Source organism: Argopecten irradians, chromosome 5, assembly GCF_041381155.1.
Source record: "Argopecten irradians isolate NY chromosome 5, Ai_NY, whole genome shotgun sequence".
NCBI lineage: Eukaryota > Metazoa > Mollusca > Bivalvia > Pectinida > Pectinidae > Argopecten > Argopecten irradians.
The window spans coordinates 1,563,657-1,586,914 of record NC_091138.1 but is presented as its reverse complement, the minus strand read 5'-3'; the positions used below and the strand labels follow the sequence as shown (position 1 = coordinate 1,586,914).

Genomic DNA, 23,258 nt, shown 5'->3' with positions numbered 1-23,258 from the left:
TCGAGTACACGTTGAAAATAGCTCAGAATGCACCAAGTTGTTTCAGTCTATTCTGATCTCTACGGGTATCGCCGATGATGATCATGTGATGCGAATTGGGAGGCTCCGGAAAGTGGTCTTAATAAGCAGGTGGTCGTTAAACACAGGCAGTCCCTAAGGCAGGTTTCACTGTGTGCATACATATTCACACACATGTTTTTACAGCAGTTAATTAGAGTGAAAATTGAATATAACTTGAATGTTACAGGTTCATCAGAGTGGATCGGGCTGGTCCCCTGTGGTACGTATCAGTCTGTACTTAGTGACCTGTGTCACATTACTTACTAAATATATAGTGACCTGTGTCACATTACTTACTAAATATATAATACTGTATGTACATGTAGATGGTATTATCACTAAATAAGGACTAGTATATAACACTATATACATGTAGATGGTATTATCACTAAATAAGGACTAGTATATAAACACTATATACATGTAGATGGTATTATCACTAAATAAGGACTAGTATATAACATTATATATATACATGTAGATGGTATTATCACTAAATAAGGACTAGTATATAACACTATATACATGTAGATGGTATTATCACTAAATAAGGACTAGTATATAACATTATATATATACATGTAGATGGTATTATCACTAAATAAGGACTAGTATATAACACTATATATACATGTAGATGGTATTATCACTAAATAAGGACTAGTATATAACATTATATATATACATGTAGATGGTATTATCACTAAAATAAGGACTAGTATATAACACTATATACATGTAGATGGTATTATCACTAAATAAGGACTAGTATATAACATTATATATATACATGTAGATGGTATTATCACTAAATAAGGACTAGTATATAACACTATATACATGTAGATGGTATAATCACTAAATAAGGACTAGTATATAACACTATGTACATGTAGATGGTATTATCACTAAATAAGGACTAGTATATAACACTATATACATGTAGATGGTATTATCACTAAATAAGGACTAGTATATAACACTATATACATGTAGATGGTATTATCACTAAATAAGGACTAGTATATAACATTATATATATACATGTAGATGGTATTATCACTAAATAAGGACTAGTATATAACACTATGTACATGTAGATGGTATTATCACTAAATAAGGACTAGTATATATACACTATATACATGTAGATGGTATTATCACTAAATAAGGACTAGTATATAACACTATATACATGTAGATGGTATTATCACTAAATAAGGACTAGTATATAACACTATATACATGTAGATGGTATTATCACTAAATAAGGACTAGTATATAACACTATATACATGTAGATGGTATTATCACTAAATAAGGACTAGTATATAACACTATATACATGTAGATGGTATTATCACTAAATAAGGACTAGTATATAACACTATATACATGTAGATGGTATTATCACTAAATAAGGACTAGTATATAACACTATATACATGTAGATGGTATTATCACTAAATAAGGACTAGTATATAACACTATATACATGTAGATGGTATTATCACTAAATAAGGACTAGTATATAACACTATATACATGTAGATGGTATTATCACTAAATAAGGTATTATCACTAATAAGTATATAACACTATATACATGTAGATGGACACAAATAAGGCTAGTATCAAACACTATTATAGATGGTATTATCACTAAATAAGGACTAACACTATATACATGTAGATGGTATTATCACTAAATAAGGATAGGTATTATCACTAAATAAGTAGTATATAACACTATATACATGTAGATGGTATTATCACTAAATAAGGACTAGTATATAACACTATACATGTAGATGGTATTATCACTAAATAAGGACTAGTATATAATAAACACTATATACATGTAGATGGTATTATCACTAAATAAGGACCTAGTATATTAACACTATATACATGTAGATGGGATTATCACTAAATAAGGACTAGATATATAACAATATATACATGTAGATGGTATTATCACTAAATAAGGACTAGTATATAACACTATATACATGTAGATGGTATTATCACTAAATAAGGACTAGTATATAACACTATATACATGTAGATGGTATTATCACTAAATATGGACTAGTATATAACACTATATACATGTAGATGGTATTATCACTAAATAAGGGACTAGTATATAACTATATATACATGTAGATGGTATTATCACTAAAATAAGGCTATAATATAACACTAGTAGATGGTATTATCACTAAATAAGGACTAGTTATATAACACTATATACATGTAGATGGTATTATCACTAAATAAGGACTAGTATATAACACTATATACATGTAGATGGTATTATCACTAAATAAGGATAGTATATAACACTATATACATGTAGATGGTATTATCACTAAATAAGGACTAGTATATAACACTATATACATGTAGATGGTATTATCACTAAATATGGACTAGTATATAACACTATATATATATAGATGGTATTTATCACGGTCAAATTTTTGTGATTTGGTCCTAAAAACGTGAAAACCATATTTCAACGGTTTTCAATTTATGTGTTCGAACTTTTAAGGGTACAACCTCTGTTACAATGATGCCTTTAGTATGACCTTTAACCCATGGCAATAACATCACCATGATAACACCATCACCATGGCAACACCATAACCATGACATATAACATCACCATGACAGCATCATCATCATGGCAACACCATAATCATGACAATAACATCACCATGACAACATCATCACCATGGCAACACCATCACCATAATAACAATTCCTAGGTAATTTTTGTAAACACCATGTAACATGTTATTTTGTGTAGTGGGAGGGGTTTCCTAGGTAATTAAAAAGTAATATGTAACTTTTGTGTAGTGGGAGGGTTTGTAGGTAATTGCCTAGGTAATAATAGTGGAAATTAGGTAATTAAAAAGTAATATGTACTTTTGTGTAGTGGGAGGGTTTCCTAGGTAATTAAAATGTAACATGTTACTTTTGTGTAGTGGGAGGGGTTTCCTAGGTTAGTAATATGTTATTTTGGAGGGGTTTCCTCAGGTAATTAAAATGTAATATGTACTTTTGTGTAGTGGGAGGGGTTTCCTAGGTAATTAAAATGTAATATGTACTTTTGTGTAGTGGGAGGGGTTTCCTAGGTTATTTAAATGTAATATGTACTTTTGTGTAGTGGGAGGGGTTTCCTAGGTTATTTAAATGTAATATGTACTTTTGTGTAGTGGGAGGGGTTTCCTAGGTTATTTAAATGTAATATGTACTTTTGTGTAGTGGGAGGGGTTTCCTAGGTTATTTAAATGTAATATGTACTTTTGTGTAGTGGGAGGGGTTTCCTAGATAATTTAAATGTAATATGTACTTTTGTGTAGTGGGGGGGTTTCCTAGGTAATTAAAATGTAATATGTACTTTTGTGTAGTGGGAGGGGTTTCCTAGGTAATTAAAATGTAATATGTACTTTTGTGTAGTGGGAGGGGTTTCCTAGGTAATAAAAATGTAATATGTACTTTTGTGTAGTGGGAGGGGTTTCCTAGGTAATAAAAATGTAATATGTACTTTTGTGTAGTGGGAGGGGTTTCCTAGGTAATTAAAATGTAACATGTTATTTTGTGTAGTGGGAGGGGTTTCCTAGGTAATTAAAATGTAACATGTTATTTTGTGTAGTGGGAGGGGTTTCCTAGGTAATTAAAATGTAACATGTTATTTTGTGTAGTGGGAGGGGTTTCCTAGGTAATTAAAATGTAATATGTTATTTTGTGTAGTGGGAGGGGTTTCCTAGGTAATAAAAATGTAATATGTTATTTTGTGTAGTGGGAGGGGTTTCCTAGGTAATTAAAATGTAATATGTTATTTTGTGTAGTGGGAGGGGTTTCCTAGGTAATTAAAAATGTAATATGTACTTTTGTGTAGTGGGAGGGGTTTCCTAGGTAATTAAAATGTAATATGTTATTTTGTGTAGTGGAAGGAGTTTCCTAGGTAATAAAAATGTAATATGTACTTTTGTGTTGTGGGAGGGGTTTCCTAGGTAATAAAAATGTAATATGTACTTTTGTGTAGTGGGAGGGGTTTCCTAGGTAATAAAAATGTAATATGTACTTTTGTGTAGTGGGAGGGGTTTCCTAGGTAATAAAAATGTAATATGTACTTTTGTGTAGTGGGAGGGGTTTCCTAGGTAATTAAAATGTAATATGTTATTTTGTGTAGTGGGAGGGGTTTCCTAGGTAATAAAAATGTAATATGTACTTTTGTGTAGTGGGAGGGGTTTCCTAGGTAATAAAAATGTAATATGTACTTTTGTGTAGTGGGAGGGGTTTCCTAGATGTAATAAAAATGTAATATGTACTTTTGTGTAGTGGAAGTGGTTTCCTAGGTAATGAAAATGTAATATGTACTTTTGTGTAGTGGGAGGGGTTTCCTAGGTAATAAAAATGTAATATGTACTTTTGTGTAGTGGAGGGGTTTCCTTGGTAATTTAAATATAACATGTACTTTTGTGTAGTTTGAGGGGTTTCGTAAGTAATTAAAATGTAATATGTTATTTTGTGTAGTCGAAGGGTTTCTATGTAATAAAAATGTAATGTATGTACTTTGTAATATGTACTTTTGTGTAGTGGGAGGGGTTTCCTAGGTAATAAAAATGTAATATGTACTTTTGTGTAGTGGGAGCGGTTTGCTAGGTAATAAAAATGTAATATGTACTTTTGTGTAGTGGGAGGGGTTTCCTAGATGATAAAAATGTAATATGTACTTTTGTTTAGTGGAAGTGGTTTCCTAGGTAATAAAAATGTAATATGTACTTTTGTGTAGTGGGAGCGGTTTGCTAGGTAATAAAAATGTAATATGTACTTTTGTGTAGTGGGAGGGGTTTCCTAGATGATAAAAATGTAATATGTACTTTTGTGTAGTGGAAGTGGTTTACTAGGTAATGAAAATGTAATATGTACTTTTGTGTTTAGTGGAAGTGGTTTACTAGGTAATTTAAATGTAATATGTACTTTTGTGCAGTCGGAGGGGTTTCCTATGTAATTAAAATGTAATATGTTATTTTGTGTAGTGGGAGGGGTTTCCCAGGCACTGAAATAAACAAAGGTCTAGTTCAATTGAAGCAAAATATTAAAACTCAACTGTTAATTTATGTACTAAACAATGTCTTTAAGAGAAGGTTGCAATGGTCTAGTAGTTATAGGTCATGGTGCCATCCACCTTCAGATAGTGAACTCAAAACCTAAGTTCTACAAAGTTGCCAGGTTCTGGCGGCGGATTAGTGTATTTGTTTCCTCTGTGTACTCCGACTTTCATCCATCTCCTAAATCTGGAACTTCATTAAAATCACCCTGACAGTTTATAAGACTTAAGACAAAATAAAGCCAATATCTTGATAAATAAAAAATAGAAAAATAGACTTGCATAAAAAAAAACCTTGAAGATGGTCCTCGTACACAATTTGATGACTGTTGTAACTAAGTTTATGGTCTGTGTTTAGTCAGTATCAAAGTGTTATGCCTTTAAACCAATAAACAGTCAGCGATCACGTCTGTATCTACCATACGATCACGTCTGTATCTACTGTACGTGATATCTACTGATTAATTTCCCTATGTGGTACCTGTGGTCTGAATAATTAATGTACGTAATACATTGGGGCGGGAAGGAATTTGTTAGGTTCATTAAAAGTCACTGTGGTCGTTGTCATGGAGCTCAAAACATGCCAGTCCAGGGCTGATTAGTCGGATATGTAACAAAAATGATGGGGTCTTTTAAACATTCATCTCAAAACTAGATAAGTATTTGTAAATGACAGAGTAGAATGATAGGGATGACACTATTAATCATTCTCTCTTTGTTTTGTTCATAACTCATAAAAGAAAACACATGACTACAGCCAATTATAACTTGTAAGTTCTAATTAAATACTATTGTTTTGTTGATGAGACATATTATCTGTATGTTCATTTCCTGTACTTAGAGAAAACCTGCATATCAGGTATTATTATAAATTATAAATTTCATCCAGATAAATGCAACATCATCAGTGTTACACCAACACGCAACAAAATACGTCACAACTACACACTCCACAATCACACACTCGAGCAAGTAAACTGAAGTAAATATTTAGGACTAACACTACAAAAAAAAACCTAAAATGGGACATGCACATAAATGATATCACCGCAAACGCAGACAGATCACTAGGGTTTTTAAAGCGCAACTTAAAAATTAATTCACCACATATAAAAGCACAGGCATACGTTTGTACAAAGCACTAGTCCGACCCAAACTGGAATACTGCTCTTCCATATGAGATCCCCACAACACACACCAAATTCCCTTCACACCCTTGCACCCCTACAGATCACCGTGACACAATTGTCATTTTTGACGGAGTCTCGTAAAACAAAGAAGAAGATGTTATTTCTATTTAGATATTTCCCTCGTGATATGTTATTTCTGTTTAAATATTTTCCTACAATTTGTGACTTCAATGTTGTTTTGAGTCAATGGGACCGTAACAAACAGTTATCGACTTGATTTTCGAGCAACAGATGATTTGTTGGACCCGAAGACAAACTGTTGACCTCAGCCTTCGGTTTCAGGCAAAAGTTTGTATTCGGGTCCAACAAATCATCTATTGCCCTAAATCCCAGTCAACAACTGTATATACTGCTGGTCATACAAACTGTTACATGTGTATGAATTATGCTTTTGACATGTTAAACTATTCAATAATTCTATGGATATCATGGGAGAGTGTTTTATTTCATAAAATAACAGGAATTAAAATCCCATTTTCTATTCTAAACATCGATTAGAAAAAGTAACCCAAAATTTAATGAACTGTCTAAGCATACAGTATGCTGACTGTAGATCATGATAAAACATGATCAGCAACAATGTGGAACTTCCCTCTAGATATGCTCACTCCTCTCCTCTCACATTTAACAAAAATAAGTCTCTCCCTCGACTCCCCCCCCCTTCTTCTTCCTCACTTTATAAAAGGGCAGTGAGTACACCTTACCTGGTGTGGGGATGCTTGTTTAATATCGTTAAGGCTAATTACCCCTGATTATGTTGGCCTACGTTAATGAGGCTGTGTACCTGTGTGGTTATATGTACAGGAGAAATGGTGCGTGGATATTGATAATGGATATCTCCCACATGTGCATGTAGTATTGATTCAGGGTGTGGAGACTGCACATGCTGCGTGAGTACTCTGTAAACGAGGTCAATATTTACACGATTACCTGCTCATTTAGGTATGATTGATAACAGAGATATGCTCCCTGTAGCTGAAGTTAGGTTGTCTGTAAAGAAATAAACTTTGTAGGATTGCATTTGGTACTTAGAATTCCAGGGGAGGGTGGCTAGTAATTACATAATTTGTGGTTGTTCTGAGGGGTGTTGGGTCTATGTACAAGGCACTGAAACGTTAGGGTGGTTTCACGGATTTTGAGAAGTACTAGATTAGGATGATAGCCAATGATATAAACGTGAATAGAAAAATTAATGAAAAGTAATCAACATAATTCTGATTCAAGATTTTTTCATTTTATGCTTATTGATAAATAATAAACTCATGTCTGGTAAGAAGTCCATGTCTGGTAATAAGCCCTTGTCTGGTAAGAAGTCCATGTCTGGTGATAAGCCCATGTCTGGTAATAAGCCCATGTCTGGTAAGAAGTCCATGTCTGGTGATAAGCCCATGTCTGGTAATAAGCCCATGTCTGGTAATGAGCCCATGTCTGGTAAGAAGTCCATGTCTGGTGATAAGCCCATGTCTGGTAATAAGCCCATGTCTGGTAATGAGCCCATGTCTGGTAATAAGTCCATATCTGGTAAGAAGTCCATTTCTGGTAATAAGCCTATGTCTGTAATAAGCCCACATATTATATTAATACCAATCATTTCTTGAAAAAAACCTTATTGTTAAAGTGTTAGAATGATATGAAACTAATTTCATGCATCAGTTAAGATTTCCTCCAAAGTACGAAACATCAGGAATTCTCTAGAACAATAATAGTAACATTTCGCTGGAGTGTAAAACAAAGCAGATAACATTTGGATCATTACATCTATTGTATTTCTAAACATCACATTCAGTTACCAGAACATTTCTATATCACCTTGTCAAGAGCCCAGTGTCCATTCTGATTACCATAAAAGTTTTAGTTTATGAACGAGTTTTCTCCAGACCCACCATTAACATCGCACCATTAGTATGAAGTCCTGGTATTGTTATTTTATCAATACCCTTTCATATTGATTGTAATTACTGTTTCATTCTGAAATCCCAAGGAATATCAGGTGTCCCTACATTGTTAGTGGTAAAGCTAATACAGATAGATGTGAATGGTGTAGATAATGAAGTATCTAAACTCTCAATGTATACCGTGGAAATTATAATTTGTTGATGGGTCTGGTTTGAATGAGACCTTGTTTGATTATGAATATTATAAAACATGGAACCCAGAAAATTCTGAATAATTGAAAGTTTTAATGTTTTAGCATTTAGCTTGATGACAATTCCAACAGCGGTCCTGTGTACTAGGCATTGTTTTGGACTAATGTGTTAGGTACATGGTTACATTGTGTACCATTGATTCCAGTGATCTTTTTTCCCCACTGTCTTGTTTTGGACTAATGTGTTAGGTACATGGTTACATTGTGTACCATTGAGTCCAGTAACGTTTTTTTCCCCATCTGTCTTGTTTGGACTGATGTGTTAGGTACATGGTTACATTGTGTACCATTGATTCCAGTAACGTTTTTTACCCTCATCTATCTTGCACTGTTGACGTTTTCTCTGATTATATTTACACTCCCTAAATCAGTCTTGGTGATTATCAGACCAATCCACAAAGCTTGACACTTTCACAGGGACTTCGTTTTTGTTATAATTTTCTGCATTTGTAGCAGCATAAATATAATACTATTAGTAACTGTTTAGTTAAAAGAAAAGTTATGTAAGACAATACATTTCTACATGAAGATGCATTAGTTTGGTTTGTCATGTAGATTTTAACTTTACTGTCATAAATGTGAATTTAGAACTTAAATAGGAAAAGTTTTAGATCCTGAATGGGGATAGATTTTATGTCAAACATAATATGTGCTAATTAGTATAGTTGAGGTCAATTTCAATAGAACAGGATATTTCTCAAAACCAAAAAACAGAAAAGTAAAAAGATGGATCATTTCAATTGTGTCAATTAAGTTGACCAATCATGAAACTAGATAGAGACGTAAGTTTGATATAAAATTGAATCGATACGACCATTGTTTGTTATATCCTGAAATGAAAAATGACGTCCCTCCCATACCAACCCAATAAATAGGTGGACAGACCGACATTATCAATTAATGTCTCGTGACAAAATGGGCCTGATAACAATTTCAATTGATTTACTGCGTTTAGGTCCAATCATAATTGTAGGGACATCAATTAATCAGTCAGACAGACTCTTGTCGGGATCAAAAACCACTAAGGGCTCCTCTAGTATCACAAGTGTCACTCTCACTGAATAGGAATAGTGGCTTACTGGTTAAGGTGTCCCACATTATACTACTAGCCCCCATCCTTTGGGTAGCAGTTAAAGTATTAAAGTATAATTAACAGCTTTAATAATAAACTTCTAGGTACAAAAGTGCAAACTGTTGAATCTTGTTAAAGATACCGCAAAGCAGTTAATTTTCATGGGGATGGTATTTTCGTGGGGATTGCATTTTCATGATTTTCATGATACATGGAACATTAATTTGGTGTGGTCACAAAAATTTAATCAACAAAAAAATAAGCGATAGTAAATTTATATGTACTTATATAGTCATATCGAAAAATTGAATTTGTTAGAATGTAATTTTCCTGTTTTTACTAAAGCCAAAGTCACAAAATTTTTACTGGAATTAACATGCCATTTTCGGTGTCAAGATACATAGTTGTAAGTTAAGCTGTGAAGGATGTTTGTGATTTGGTCATATTAAAACTCTAACATTATACAGTAGTGGTGACTTGTTTACATTAAATATAACCTCTATAAATGACTGTTACGAAGCGCGACAAGGATATTAGTCATACCTAACTATTTAATTACGTTGAAAAGTTTCCTCTTGGTCGAGACACACTACAATTCACTTTGATAATTGTTCCATTACATTACCTGTAATCAATTAATGGCATTACCTGTGGAAAAGGTACTCAATACAGGTATGTGATTGTTAATTAAAAGTTTAGGTAATGTTCTTATACTGTGGTTCAACAGTTAAAGGTAGAGGTTGATAAGATATACTGGAATTAATGATTTAAATGGAAAGGGTTGTGGGTATTGACAATGTGACCATTTTGTTTGATCCAGTAAATGGAAACTGTCACGAGGCACTACCATTAATACAGGTGAAATTAATCCGCTTTAGTCTTATGCCAGCAGAGAAAGTTCTACGAATTATTATGTAAAATATGTACAATTTTCATACCCCTGTTATGATAGAATTGTCCAGTTGGAGGCGACATACATTATGTTAGTTGATCCCATCCCCATTATGTCCTGTCCCATCTAAATCTCGCCCGTTAAATAATTCAGTCATGAATATTAAGATATTATCTGTATCTCCATAACAGAGGGTCTTCTTCTAATTCTGAGAAGAGGACAAAGTTTCTTAGGCTTTAATGGTAGTTAATGGTAAGGATGTATACTTGAGACAACATCTTGTTTGCTTAAAGATTTAGATTGCATCCTGTCTACTCCTTAGTATAAGAGTGGTTACACAATATGTGGTTATTTTATGTGTATCTGTTTTATAGTATGTGGATGACAACCTGTCTGTGATGTCCATTGGGTTCCTGCTAGGCAGTCCCGACGATGCAGTGATATGGCGTGGACCAAAGAAGAATGGTAGGTAGTACGTGTACAATGTCATAAAGAGTAATTTTATATGATTTGTCATGTTTTCACAAGAATCAATGACAAATTGATACATATTTGTATATATTTTTATTTTCATGTGAGCTTTTGATGCTTTAAAATTCACTAATACCCATTCTATAAAGAGAATGATATGTGACTACGTTTTTGTGACAGGCCTGATAAAACAGTTCCTAAGAGATGTGGACTGGGGTGAGATCGACTTCCTTGTTATAGATACCCCTCCTGGAACCTCCGACGAACATCTCTCTGTCGCCCAGTATCTAAAGGATTCACAGATAGATGGCGCGGTCATCATCACCACCCCACAGGTACATATGTATCCATGGTAACATAAGATATAGCTTTTCTGGAGTCTTGTTTCCTTAGCAACCGATTTGTTTTAGTTACAGAAACATATTTACCCATAGCAACAGTTCTCTGTGTCAACCTCTGAGTCCCAGGTACTCAATATGTATCCAGAACAACACTTGGAATTACTTCTTTACCCAATAGCAACATACATGTATTTCTCATTCTGTCACAGAATCCAATATAAATATGTATCCATAGCAACAGGTTTCTCTTTCAGTTACATTATCTCAGATACTCTTGTATCCTTGGCAACAGATCTTATACTTGTCATTCCCTTTAGGGACTAGAAACCATGTTATTTTCTCTCTGTATACATAACTTTGAGTATTTTAATAATGTCTTTACAAAAGCACAATACAAATTGTTTGGTATCTGTTCACTACATCTTTAATAACCTGGTGTCCATGGTAACCTGTTTTGTTTTGCCAACATACCACAGTAGTTATGGACATAAGCTCCTCCCATATATGGAGTTACCAGTTCTCTAGCCTTCGTTTGTCTTCTCTAACACAATGTAACTGTGGATTTACCTGTATTTTTTACCTGTTATCTGTATCGCTGACAGATTGACTTACCTTGTATGTATAGGAACGCTCAAGTGTTTTTACTTTCACTGTTATCTACTACAGAACACACTCCACCCCACAGTCTGTTAGAGAGACTTCACCACACCAAGTGTATATACTCACTACAGACTTCATAAACTCACAAGGCAGGCTTCATAAACTGCCATTAATCTTATAGGATTTGTTTCTGAAGATCTCTGTGTTAGAGAGTGGATAGTTCAGGTGTTGGTAGAGGGACCTCAGGATCATTAAACACTTTAACATACATTTTATAAGGTGATCTGAATTTAAGGGTCAGAAACACTGATAGCTCTTCTATTTCATGCATCTCTGTCCATTCCCATTCTAGTAGATACAGATCAGATAGTCCTGACAAAGTACTGTTATTTATCAATCAGAAATCCAAGATGGCCACCACTGCTGTCATCTCTATATAACTGTTTAAATTCTCTCATGTCAAGAAAGTCAGATGACCTTTATTAGGACAATTGACCTTTTATATCACAGAGAATATGACATACTCAGCCTTCTTGATAATTAAAATAGTTACTGACACACACACAGTATAAGTAATATAGACACACACACAGTATAAGTAATATAGACACACACACAGTATAAGTAATATAGACACACACACAGTATAAGTAATACTGACACACACACAGTATAAGTAATACTGACACACACACAGTATAAGTAATACTGACACACACACAGTATAAGTAATATAGACACACACACAGTATAAGTATAACACAGTATAGTAATATAGAAACACACACAGTATAAGTAATATAGAAACACACACAGTATAAGTAATATAGACACACACACAGTATAAGTAATACTGACACACACACAGTATAAGTAATACTGACACACACACAAGTATAAGTAATACTGACACACACACAGTATAAGTAATACTGACACACACACAGTATAAGTAATACTGACACACACACAGTATAAGTAATACTGACACACACACAGTATAAGTAATACTGACACACACACAGTATAAGTAATACTGACACACACACAGTATAAGTAATACTGACACACACACAGTATAAGTAATATAGACACACACACAGTATAAGTAATATAGACACACACACAGTATAAGTAATATACAACACACACAGTATAATAATATACTGACACACACACAGTATAAGTAATAATACGACACACACACAGTATAAGTAATATAGAAACACACACAGTATAAGTAATAACACACACAGTATAAGTAATATAGACACACACACAGTATAAGTAATATAGACACACACACAGTATAAGTAATATAGAAACACACACAGTATAAGTAATATAGACACACACACAGTATAAGTAATATAGACACACACACAGTATAAGTAATATAGACACACACACAGTATAAGTAATATAGACACACACACAGTATAAGTAATATAGACACACACACAGTATAAGTAATATAGACACACACACAGTATAAGTAATATAGACACACACACACAGTATAAGTAATATAGACACACACACAGTATAAGTAATATAGACACACACACAGTATAAGTAATATAGACACACACACAGTATAAGTAATATAGACACACACACAGTATAAGTAATACTGACACACACACAGTATAAGTAATATAGACACACACACAGTATAAGTAATATAGACACACACACAGTATAAGTAATATAGAACACACACAGTATAAGTAATATAGAACACACACAGTATAAGTAATATAGACACACACACAGTATAAGTAATATAGACACACACACAGTATAAGTAATATAGACACACACACAGTATAAGTAATATAGAACACACACAGTATAAGTAATATAGACACACACACAGTATAAGTAATATAGACACACACACAGTATAAGTAATATGACACACACACAGTATATAAAAGAACACACCAGTATAAGTAATATAGACACACACACACAGTATAATAATATAGAAACACACACAGTATAAGTAATATAGAACACACACACAGTATAAGTAATATAGACACACACACAGTATAAGTAATATAGACACACACACAGTATAAGTAATATATAGACACACACACAGTATAAGTAATATAGACAACACACACAGTATAAGTAATATAGACACACACACAGTATAAGTAATATAGACACACACACAGTATAAGTAATACTGACACACACACAGTATAAGTAATATAGACACACACACAGTATAAGTAATATAGACACACACACAGTATAAGTAATATAGACACACACACACAGTATAAGTAATATAGACACACACACAGTATAAGTAATATAGACACACACACAGTATAAGTAATATAGACACACACACAGTATAAGTAATACTGACACACACACAGTATAAGTAATATAGACACACACACACAGTATAAGTAATATAGAAACACACACAGTATAAGTAATATAGAAACACACACAGTATAAGTAATATAGACACACACACAGTATAAGTAATATAGACACACACACAGTATAAGTAATACTGACACACACACAGTATAAGTAATACTGACACACACACAGTATAAGTAATATAGACACACACACAGTATAAGTAATATAGACACACACACAGTATAAGTAATACTGACACACACACAGTATAAGTAATACTGACACACACACAGTATAAGTAATATAGACACACACACAGTATAAGTAATATAGACACACACACAGTATAAGTAATATAGAAACACACACAGTATAAGTAATACTGACACACACACAGTATAAGTAATATAGAAACACACACAGTATAAGTAACACTGACACACACACAGTATAAGTAATATAGACACACACACAGTATAAGTAATATAGACACACACACAGTATAAGTAATACTGACACACACACAGTATAAGTAATACTGACACACACACAGTATAAGTAATATAGACACACACACAGTATAAGTAATATAGAAACACACACAGTATAAGTAATATAGAAACACACACAGTATAAGTAATATAGACACACACACAGTATAAGTAATATAGAAACACACACAGTATAAGTAATATAGACACACACACAGTATAAGTAATATAGACACACACACAGTATAAGTAATATAGACACACACACACAGTATAAGTAATATAGACACACACACAGTATAAGTAATACTGACACACACACAGTATAAGTAATACTGACACACACACAGTATAAGTAATACTGACACACACACAGTATAAGTAATACTGACACACACACAGTATAAGTAATACTGACACACACACACAGTATAAGTAATATAGACACACACACAGTATAAGTAATACTGACACACACACAGTATAAGTAATACTGACACACACACAGTATAAGTAATATAGACACACACACAGTATAAGTAATATAGACACACACACAGTATAAGTAATATAGACACACACACAGTATAAGTAATATAGACACACACACAGTATAAGTAATATAGACACACACACACAGTATAAGTAATACTGACACACACACAGTATAAGTAATATAGACACACACACAGTATAAGTAATATAGACACACACACAGTATAAGTAATATAGAAACACACACAGTATAAGTAATATAGACACACACACAGTATAAGTAATATAGAAACACACACAGTATAAGTAATATAGACACACACACAGTATAAGTAATATAGACACACACACAGTATAAGTAATATAGACACACACACAGTATAAGTAATACTGACACACACACAGTATAAGTAATACTGACACACACACAGTATAAGTAATATAGACACACACACAGTATAAGTAATATAGAAACACACACAGTATAAGTAATATAGAAACACACACAGTATAAGTAATATAGACACACACACAGTATAAGTAATATAGAAACACACACAGTATAAGTAATATAGACACACACACAGTATAAGTAATATAGACACACACACAGTATAAGTAATATAGACACACACACAGTATAAGTAATACTGACACACACACAGTATAAGTAATACTGACACACACACAGTATAAGTAATATAGACACACACACAGTATAAGTAATATAGACACACACACAGTATAAGTAATATAGACACCCACAGTATAGTAATACTGACACACACACAGTATAAGTAATACTGACACACACACAGTATAAGTAATACTGACACACACACAGTATAAGTAATACTGACACACACACAGTATAAGTAATATAGACACACACACAGTATAAGTAATATAGACACACACACAGTATAAGTAATACTGACACACACACAGTATAAGTAATACTGACACACACACAGTATAAGTAATACTGACACACACACAGTATAAGTAATACTGACACACACACAGTATAAGTAATACTGACACACACACAGTATAAGTAATATAGAAACACACACAGTATAAGTAATACTGACACACACACAGTATAAGTAATACTGACACACACACAGTATAAGAATTATAGAAACACACACAGTATAAGTAATATAGAAACACACACAGTATAAGTAATATAGAAACACACACAGTATAAGTAATACTGACACACACACACAGTATAAGTAATACTGACACACACACACAGTATAAGTAATACTGACACACACACAGTATAAGTAATACTGACACACACACAGTATAAGTAATACTGACACACACACAGTATAAGTAATACTGACACACACACAGTATAAGTAATATAGAAACACACACAGTATAAGTAATATAGAAACACACACAGTATAAGTAATACTGACACACACACAGTATAAGTAATACTGACACACACACAGTATAAGTAATACTGACACACACACAGTATAAGTAATACTGACACACACACAGTATAAGTAATACTGACACACACACAGTATAAGTAATACTGACACACACACAGTATAAGTAATACTGACACACACACAGTATAAGTAATATAGAAACACACACAGTATAAGTAATATAGAAACACACACAGTATAAGTAATATAGAAACACACACAGTATAAGTAATATAGAAACACACACAGTATAAGTAATATAGAAACACACACAGTATAAGTAATACTGACACACACACAGTATAAGTAATACTGACACACACACAGTATAAGTAATACTGACACACACACAGTATAAGTAATATAGAAACACACACAGTATAAGTAATATAGAAACACACACAGTATAAGTAATATAGAAACACACACAGTATAAGTAATACTGACACACACACAGTATAAGTAATACTGACACACACACAGTATAAGTAATACTGACACACACACAGTATAAGTAATATAAAATGTAGTACTGGTAATCTTACTTATGGCTTGTTATAGAATACCATGCCAGTGGAGATCATACCAATAATATTTGACTGAGAATGTTCAAGGTTAGGGATGAACATGACATCTCATATGAAAGGAACACTAATTATCTATGACATCTCTGAAACATACCTTTTTTAGGGCGAGCAGAGTACGCTCGCCCTATTGTTTTCCTTGTCGTGTGTAGAGTCTGTGTACATCCGTTATGCCTAGTGCGCATGAAATACCGGAAGTGAGATCTACGTATTGAATAACTATATTCTGTTGGTCTTTGGCTTATGATTACATAAACATAAATTAAATATTAACTATTTTGCAACGATTTACATATGCAATTGTCAGTAATCAAGAATGTACCTGGATTAAACACTTATCACAAAAATACGTTTGGAACTGGAAGCGTATAATCATAAAAACGCTTGCATCTCTCTATATATTCAAGCACCTCGCCGATTTTGTACACCAATGTGCATTAAGGTTTAAATAGTCGATAAAGGATTATGGAACTGGAAGCGTATAAACATACAAACGCTTGTATCGCTCAAGAAATCCAAGCACCTCACCGATGATGTATTAAAAAGGTTCAAATAGTCGATAAATATAGACGCATTGTGAAGCGCATTATCATACGAGTGAAACAAAAAAAAAAGACAATATAAAATATCAGTCTGGGTGTCTGAGCTCTAGATCTAATGTACCCCAGAAAGGCGTTCAAGCGTGGCACAGGTGAGTCACCATGTGCACAGAGACTAGACAGTGTTCAAGCGGACGACTATTTTTAACAGCGAATCAAGTCTTGAGTCTATCGTATATAATAATAAACATGCTTCTATGTATCAAAGAACACACTTAACAAAGTTCAAAGGTATTTCACATTTAAAGTTCTGATGAAGTAAAGGAATGTATCTATTACAATACATAAGGGTGTAAACCATCTCCTTGCAATAGTCCCAGAGATAATGAGCGAAAGTGCTATGTACACGGGGACACCTATTGCCGAGGATTATTTCAATTAAGGTTAGGAAGTAGTTAGCGAGCACTTAATGTCTAACAGACATATTTCTAGTTTATCTAAGCATTGATGTATTGGAAATATGACTATTTTGTTATACATGACATTGACATGGCCTCGCATAATAATACTGTAGAACTAATACAGTGTAGCACGATCATCTTAATTTCTACCGATTAGAACATAGAAATTATAACACCAGTTTTGTATTTTGTCTGCTTATGCAGCTGATATGTTTAAAGACCAATTTTTCATATCATTTATTTATCTTTTGACAGGAAATGTCTTTGCTTGATGTGCGTAAGGAGGTGAACTTTTGTCGGAAGGTAGAGATGCCCATCATCGGAGTAGTAGAGAACATGAGTGGTTTTGTCTGTCCCAAGTGTAAAGTAAGTTATATGTATTAGATGTACTGTGGTATTTACTAGGGCTGGATCAATATATCGATATACCTATATATATATATATCGGTTAATTTTCAGAAGTGTACGGAATATCGATACGCAAACATGCTGTATATTGCTGTATCGTTTTAACAACTCAACCTACAGTTTTTAGCCCACCATCATCAGATCGCCCTGCCTCCGTGGTCCGTCGTCCGCCGTCCGGCGTCCGTCATCCTTCGTCCGTCCGTAAACAATGCTTGTTATCACTATTTCTTAAAAACTGCTGCAGGGATTTTGTTCAAACTTCACATGGAGGGTCCCCTTGGTCCATATTTGTGCCATACAGATTTTGAGGCTGATCGGAAAAACAAGATGGCCGCCAGGCAGCCATCTTTGATTTTGGCAGTTGAAGTTTGTTATCGATATTACTTGAGAACTACTGAAGGGATTTTGTTCAAACTTCACATGGAGGTTACCCTTGGTCCCTAGTTGTGCCATACAGATTTTGAGGCTGATCGGAAAAACAAGATGGCTGCCAGGCAGCCATCTTTGATTTTGGCAGTTGAAGTTTGTTATCGATATTTCTTGAGAACTACTGAAGGGATTTTGTTCAAACTTCACATGGAGGTTACCCTTGGTCCCTAGTTGTGCCATACAGATTTTTAGGCTGATCGGAAAAACAAGATGGCCGCCAGGCAGCCATCTTTGATTTTGGCAGTTGAAGTTTGTTATCGATATTTCTTGAGAACTACTGAAGGGATTTTGTTCAAACTTCACACGAAGGTTACCCTTGGTCCCTAGTTGTGCCATACAGATTTTGAGGCTGATCGGAAAAACAAGATGGCCGCCAGGTGGCCATCTTGGATTTTGATAGTTAAGGTTTGATATCCCCATTTCTCAAAAAGTGCTGAAGGGATCTTTCTCAAATTTAATATGTAGGTTCCCCTAGGGCCCTTGTTGTGCATATTGCATTTTTGGACCAATCGGTGAACAAGATGGCCGCCAGGCCGCCATCTTGGATTTCGATAGTTAAAGTTTGTTATGGCTATTTCTCAGATAGTACTGAAGGGATCTGTCTCAAATTTCATATGTAGGTTCCCCTAGGGACCTAGTTGTGCATATTGCATTTTGGGACCGATCGGTTAACAAGATGGCCGCCAGGCAGCCATCTTGGATTTTGTTATTCAAAGTTTGTTATCGCTATTTCTCAGAAAGTACTGAAGGGATCTGTCTCAAAATTCATATGTAGGTTCCCCTAGGGCCCTAGTTGTGCATATTGTGATTTGGGACCGATCGGTCAACAAAATTGCTGCCTGGCAGCCATCTTGGATTTTTATATTCAAAGTTTGTTATCACTATTTCTCAGAAAGTATTGAATTGATCTTTCTCAAATTTCACATGTAGGTTCCCCTAGGGCCCTAGTTGTGCATATTGTGATTTGGGACCGATTGATCAACAAGATGGCCACCAAGGAGTCATCTTGGATTTTGATAGTTGAAGTTTGTTACCGCTATTTCTCAAAAGGTACTGAAGCGATCTGTCTCAAATTTTATATGTAGTATGTTTGAAAAAGTTTAAAAAGTAGAGAAAAGATCCATTTTTCCTTTGTCAGATATAGATCATTCTTTGGTGGGCGCCAAGATCCCTCTGGGATCTCTTGTTTCTTATAGAAAGAGGAAATTCCAAACAAAACTTATTCTGAAACATCATTCAAGTTAGAGCATTTCAAAAAAAGGAAGTGTTTAAAGCATCTGTGTCACCTAGATGGATTAGAAATGTCTTTTCATAGCTCAGAACACGAATTGACTGAAATAAATCAACACAGATGGTGAACCAAATCAAATGTTTGGTAGCTTTTTGCCAGGTTATAGAATGTTTTATCAAAAGTGTCTTTTATCATCACAATATTCAAAACACAATGGTCAACTGAATTTGAAAAAAGAGGTCCAGTATATCGTCAATACGTATCGTTGTTGATTCAGTGTATTTTCAATACGTATCATATCGTTTTTGACCTGCCAATACCCATCCTCGATACTCCAGGGCTTCCGATCACTTACGATCTCTACACCCCTGGACTATCTCATAGTGAAATTGAAGGCAGCTCAGCGGAAAACATTTGACCAATCACAGGCTAGCAAATATTTCATATGAAGACTACAGAGAGAGCGACGCCTAACATCAAAGCCACAGAGTCAACCACAGTGTACCGTTATACGGCTCTTTTGATGTACATCAAATGACTAAGTTACCTGTTCTATTCTGTTGCCTCCAGTTTTACTATGAGATAGTCCAGGGGTGTAGAGATCGTAAGTGATCGGAACCCCTGGAATATCGAGGATGGCCAATACCCAGCCCTAATATTTACAAAATAAGTTTTCCCATAAACATTGACAACTTTTCAAACTTTGAACTTGAGATGAATTGTCCTGAATACAAATAAGTGTATTTACCAGTTAAACTTGAAAAAAATACCAGATGACATGTTTCAGATAGATTAGGTTATACAGAGGAGACAACTCTTGGTCATTTTTATATCAAAGAAATGATAAAAGACATGTGGCAGTTATAAACTTTTACAGTGTAAGGGAGATAACATTGGATTAAAACGTCTGTTTCAGAATGAATCTCAAATCTTCCCACCTACAACTGGAGGAGGAGAAAAGATGGCAGCAGATATGGACATTAGGTTTCTGGGTAAACTTCCTCTGGATCCCAGGATAGGTAAGCAGATATGGACATAAGGTTTCTGGGTAAACTTCCTCTGGATCCCAGGATAGGTAACTAGATATGGATGTAAGGTTTCTGGGTAAACTTCCTCTGGATCCCAGGATAGGTAACTAGATATGGATGTTAGGTTTCTGGGTAAACTTCCTCTGGATCCCAGGATAGGTAAACAGATATGGGCGTTAGGTTTCTGGGTAAACTTCCTCTGGGTACCAGGATAGTAAACAGATATGGGTACCAGGGTAGGTAAGTAAGTATATGGATGTAAGGTTTCTAAGTAAACTTCCTCTGGATCCCAGGATAGGTAACTAGATATGGATGTAAGGTTTCTGGGTAAACTTCCTCTGGATCCCAGGATAGGTTTCTAAGTAAACTTCCTCTGGATCCCAGGATAGGTAACTAGATATGGATGTTAGGTTTCTGGGTAAACTTCCTCTGGATCCCAGGATAGGTTTCTAAGTAAACTTCGTCTGGATCCCAGGATAGGTAAGTAGATGGTGCATTATACTAGGTATGTAGATGGTGCATTATACATATGTCTCCAGAAGTTTGAGTATGAAACATTTACACCTTAATTGTGTTTTTATGGGGACATAGTTATGTTAAGGTTACTTTAGGATGATTGGTTGATGATCTGTCTGGTTCAGAATAATCTGACCTTAACCACTAACTTTCACCTATGTTTAGCATTAACACATTGTCCCATATTACTGTTCGTATCATATCATGTAATCATGTTCATTTTGTGTGTCTTGATCAAGGGGCAGATCCCTCGAAAATTTGACATTTTTTTGTCCACACGGTTGGAATTACTTCTTTGTCCCACATAAGGATACAAAGGTAGACATATGGAAGGATAAAACCAAGTGACAGACTGAAATTAATTCTATTTCTAGGCAAGTGCTGTGATGAGGGGAAATCTTTCCTTACTGAAGTCCCAGATTCTCCTGCAACCGAGGCCTATGTGCAGATTATCAAAAGTAAGTTTAGATACATTTCATGGTTTTTCTTCGGCCCCAGAGGCCTACGTCCAGATTATCAAAATAAAGTTTGGATACAGTGAAACCTGTGTTAGCAACCACCTCTATAAAGACCACCTGCTTAATAAGAACACTATCTGAGGTCCCCAAATGGTCAATTTCAGTATCATACAACCTGTGTATAAAGACCACCTGCTTAATAAGAACACTATCTGAGGTCCCCAAATGGTCAATTTCAGTATCAAACAACCTGTGTATAAAGACCACCTGCTTAATAAGAACACTATCTGAGGTCCTCAAATGGTCAATTTCAGTATCAAACAACCTGTGTATAAAGACCACCTGCTTAATAAGAACACTATCTGAGGTCCTCAAATGGTCAATTTCAGTGTAATACAACCTGTGTATAAAGACCTGCTGCTTAATAAGAACACTATCTGAGGTCCTCAAATGGTCAATTTCAGTATCAAACAACCTGTGTATAAAGACCACCTGCTTAATAAGAACACTATCTGAGGTCCTCAAATGGTCAATTTCAGTATCAAACAACCTGTGTATAAAGACCACCTGCTTAATAAGAACACTATCTGAGGTCCCCAAATGGTCAATTTCAGTATCATACAATCTGTGTATAAAGACCACCTGCTTAATAAGAACACTATCTGAGGTCCCCAAATGGTCAATTTCAGTATCAAACAACCTGTGTATAAAGACCACCTGCTTAATAAGAACACTATCTGAGGTCCCCAAATGGTCAATTTCAGTATCAAACAACCTGTGTATAAAGACCACCTGCTTAATAAGAACACTATCTGAGGTCCTCAAATGGTCAATTTCAGTGTAATACAACCTGTGTATAAAGACCTGCTG

General features: G+C 34.5%; 2 protein-coding genes across 2 annotated transcripts in view; both read left to right on the top strand.

The window, feature by feature from the left end:
- The window catches only part of LOC138322617 (fatty acid synthase-like), a 381,340-nt gene that overhangs the window by 88,250 nt on the left and 269,832 nt on the right, over window positions 1-23,258 (top strand). The window lies entirely within an intron of this gene.
- The window catches only part of LOC138322624 (cytosolic Fe-S cluster assembly factor nubp1-A-like), a 61,221-nt gene that overhangs the window by 36,789 nt on the left and 1,174 nt on the right, over window positions 1-23,258 (top strand). Inside the window, exons 5-10 of the mRNA XM_069266610.1 lie at window positions 248-280; window positions 10,860-10,950; window positions 11,137-11,291; window positions 18,574-18,684; window positions 21,303-21,405; window positions 22,305-22,388. Coding sequence (XP_069122711.1) covers window positions 248-280; window positions 10,860-10,950; window positions 11,137-11,291; window positions 18,574-18,684; window positions 21,303-21,405; window positions 22,305-22,388 — 577 coding nt within the window. The remainder of the gene's footprint in view (window positions 1-247; window positions 281-10,859; window positions 10,951-11,136; window positions 11,292-18,573; window positions 18,685-21,302; window positions 21,406-22,304; window positions 22,389-23,258) is intronic.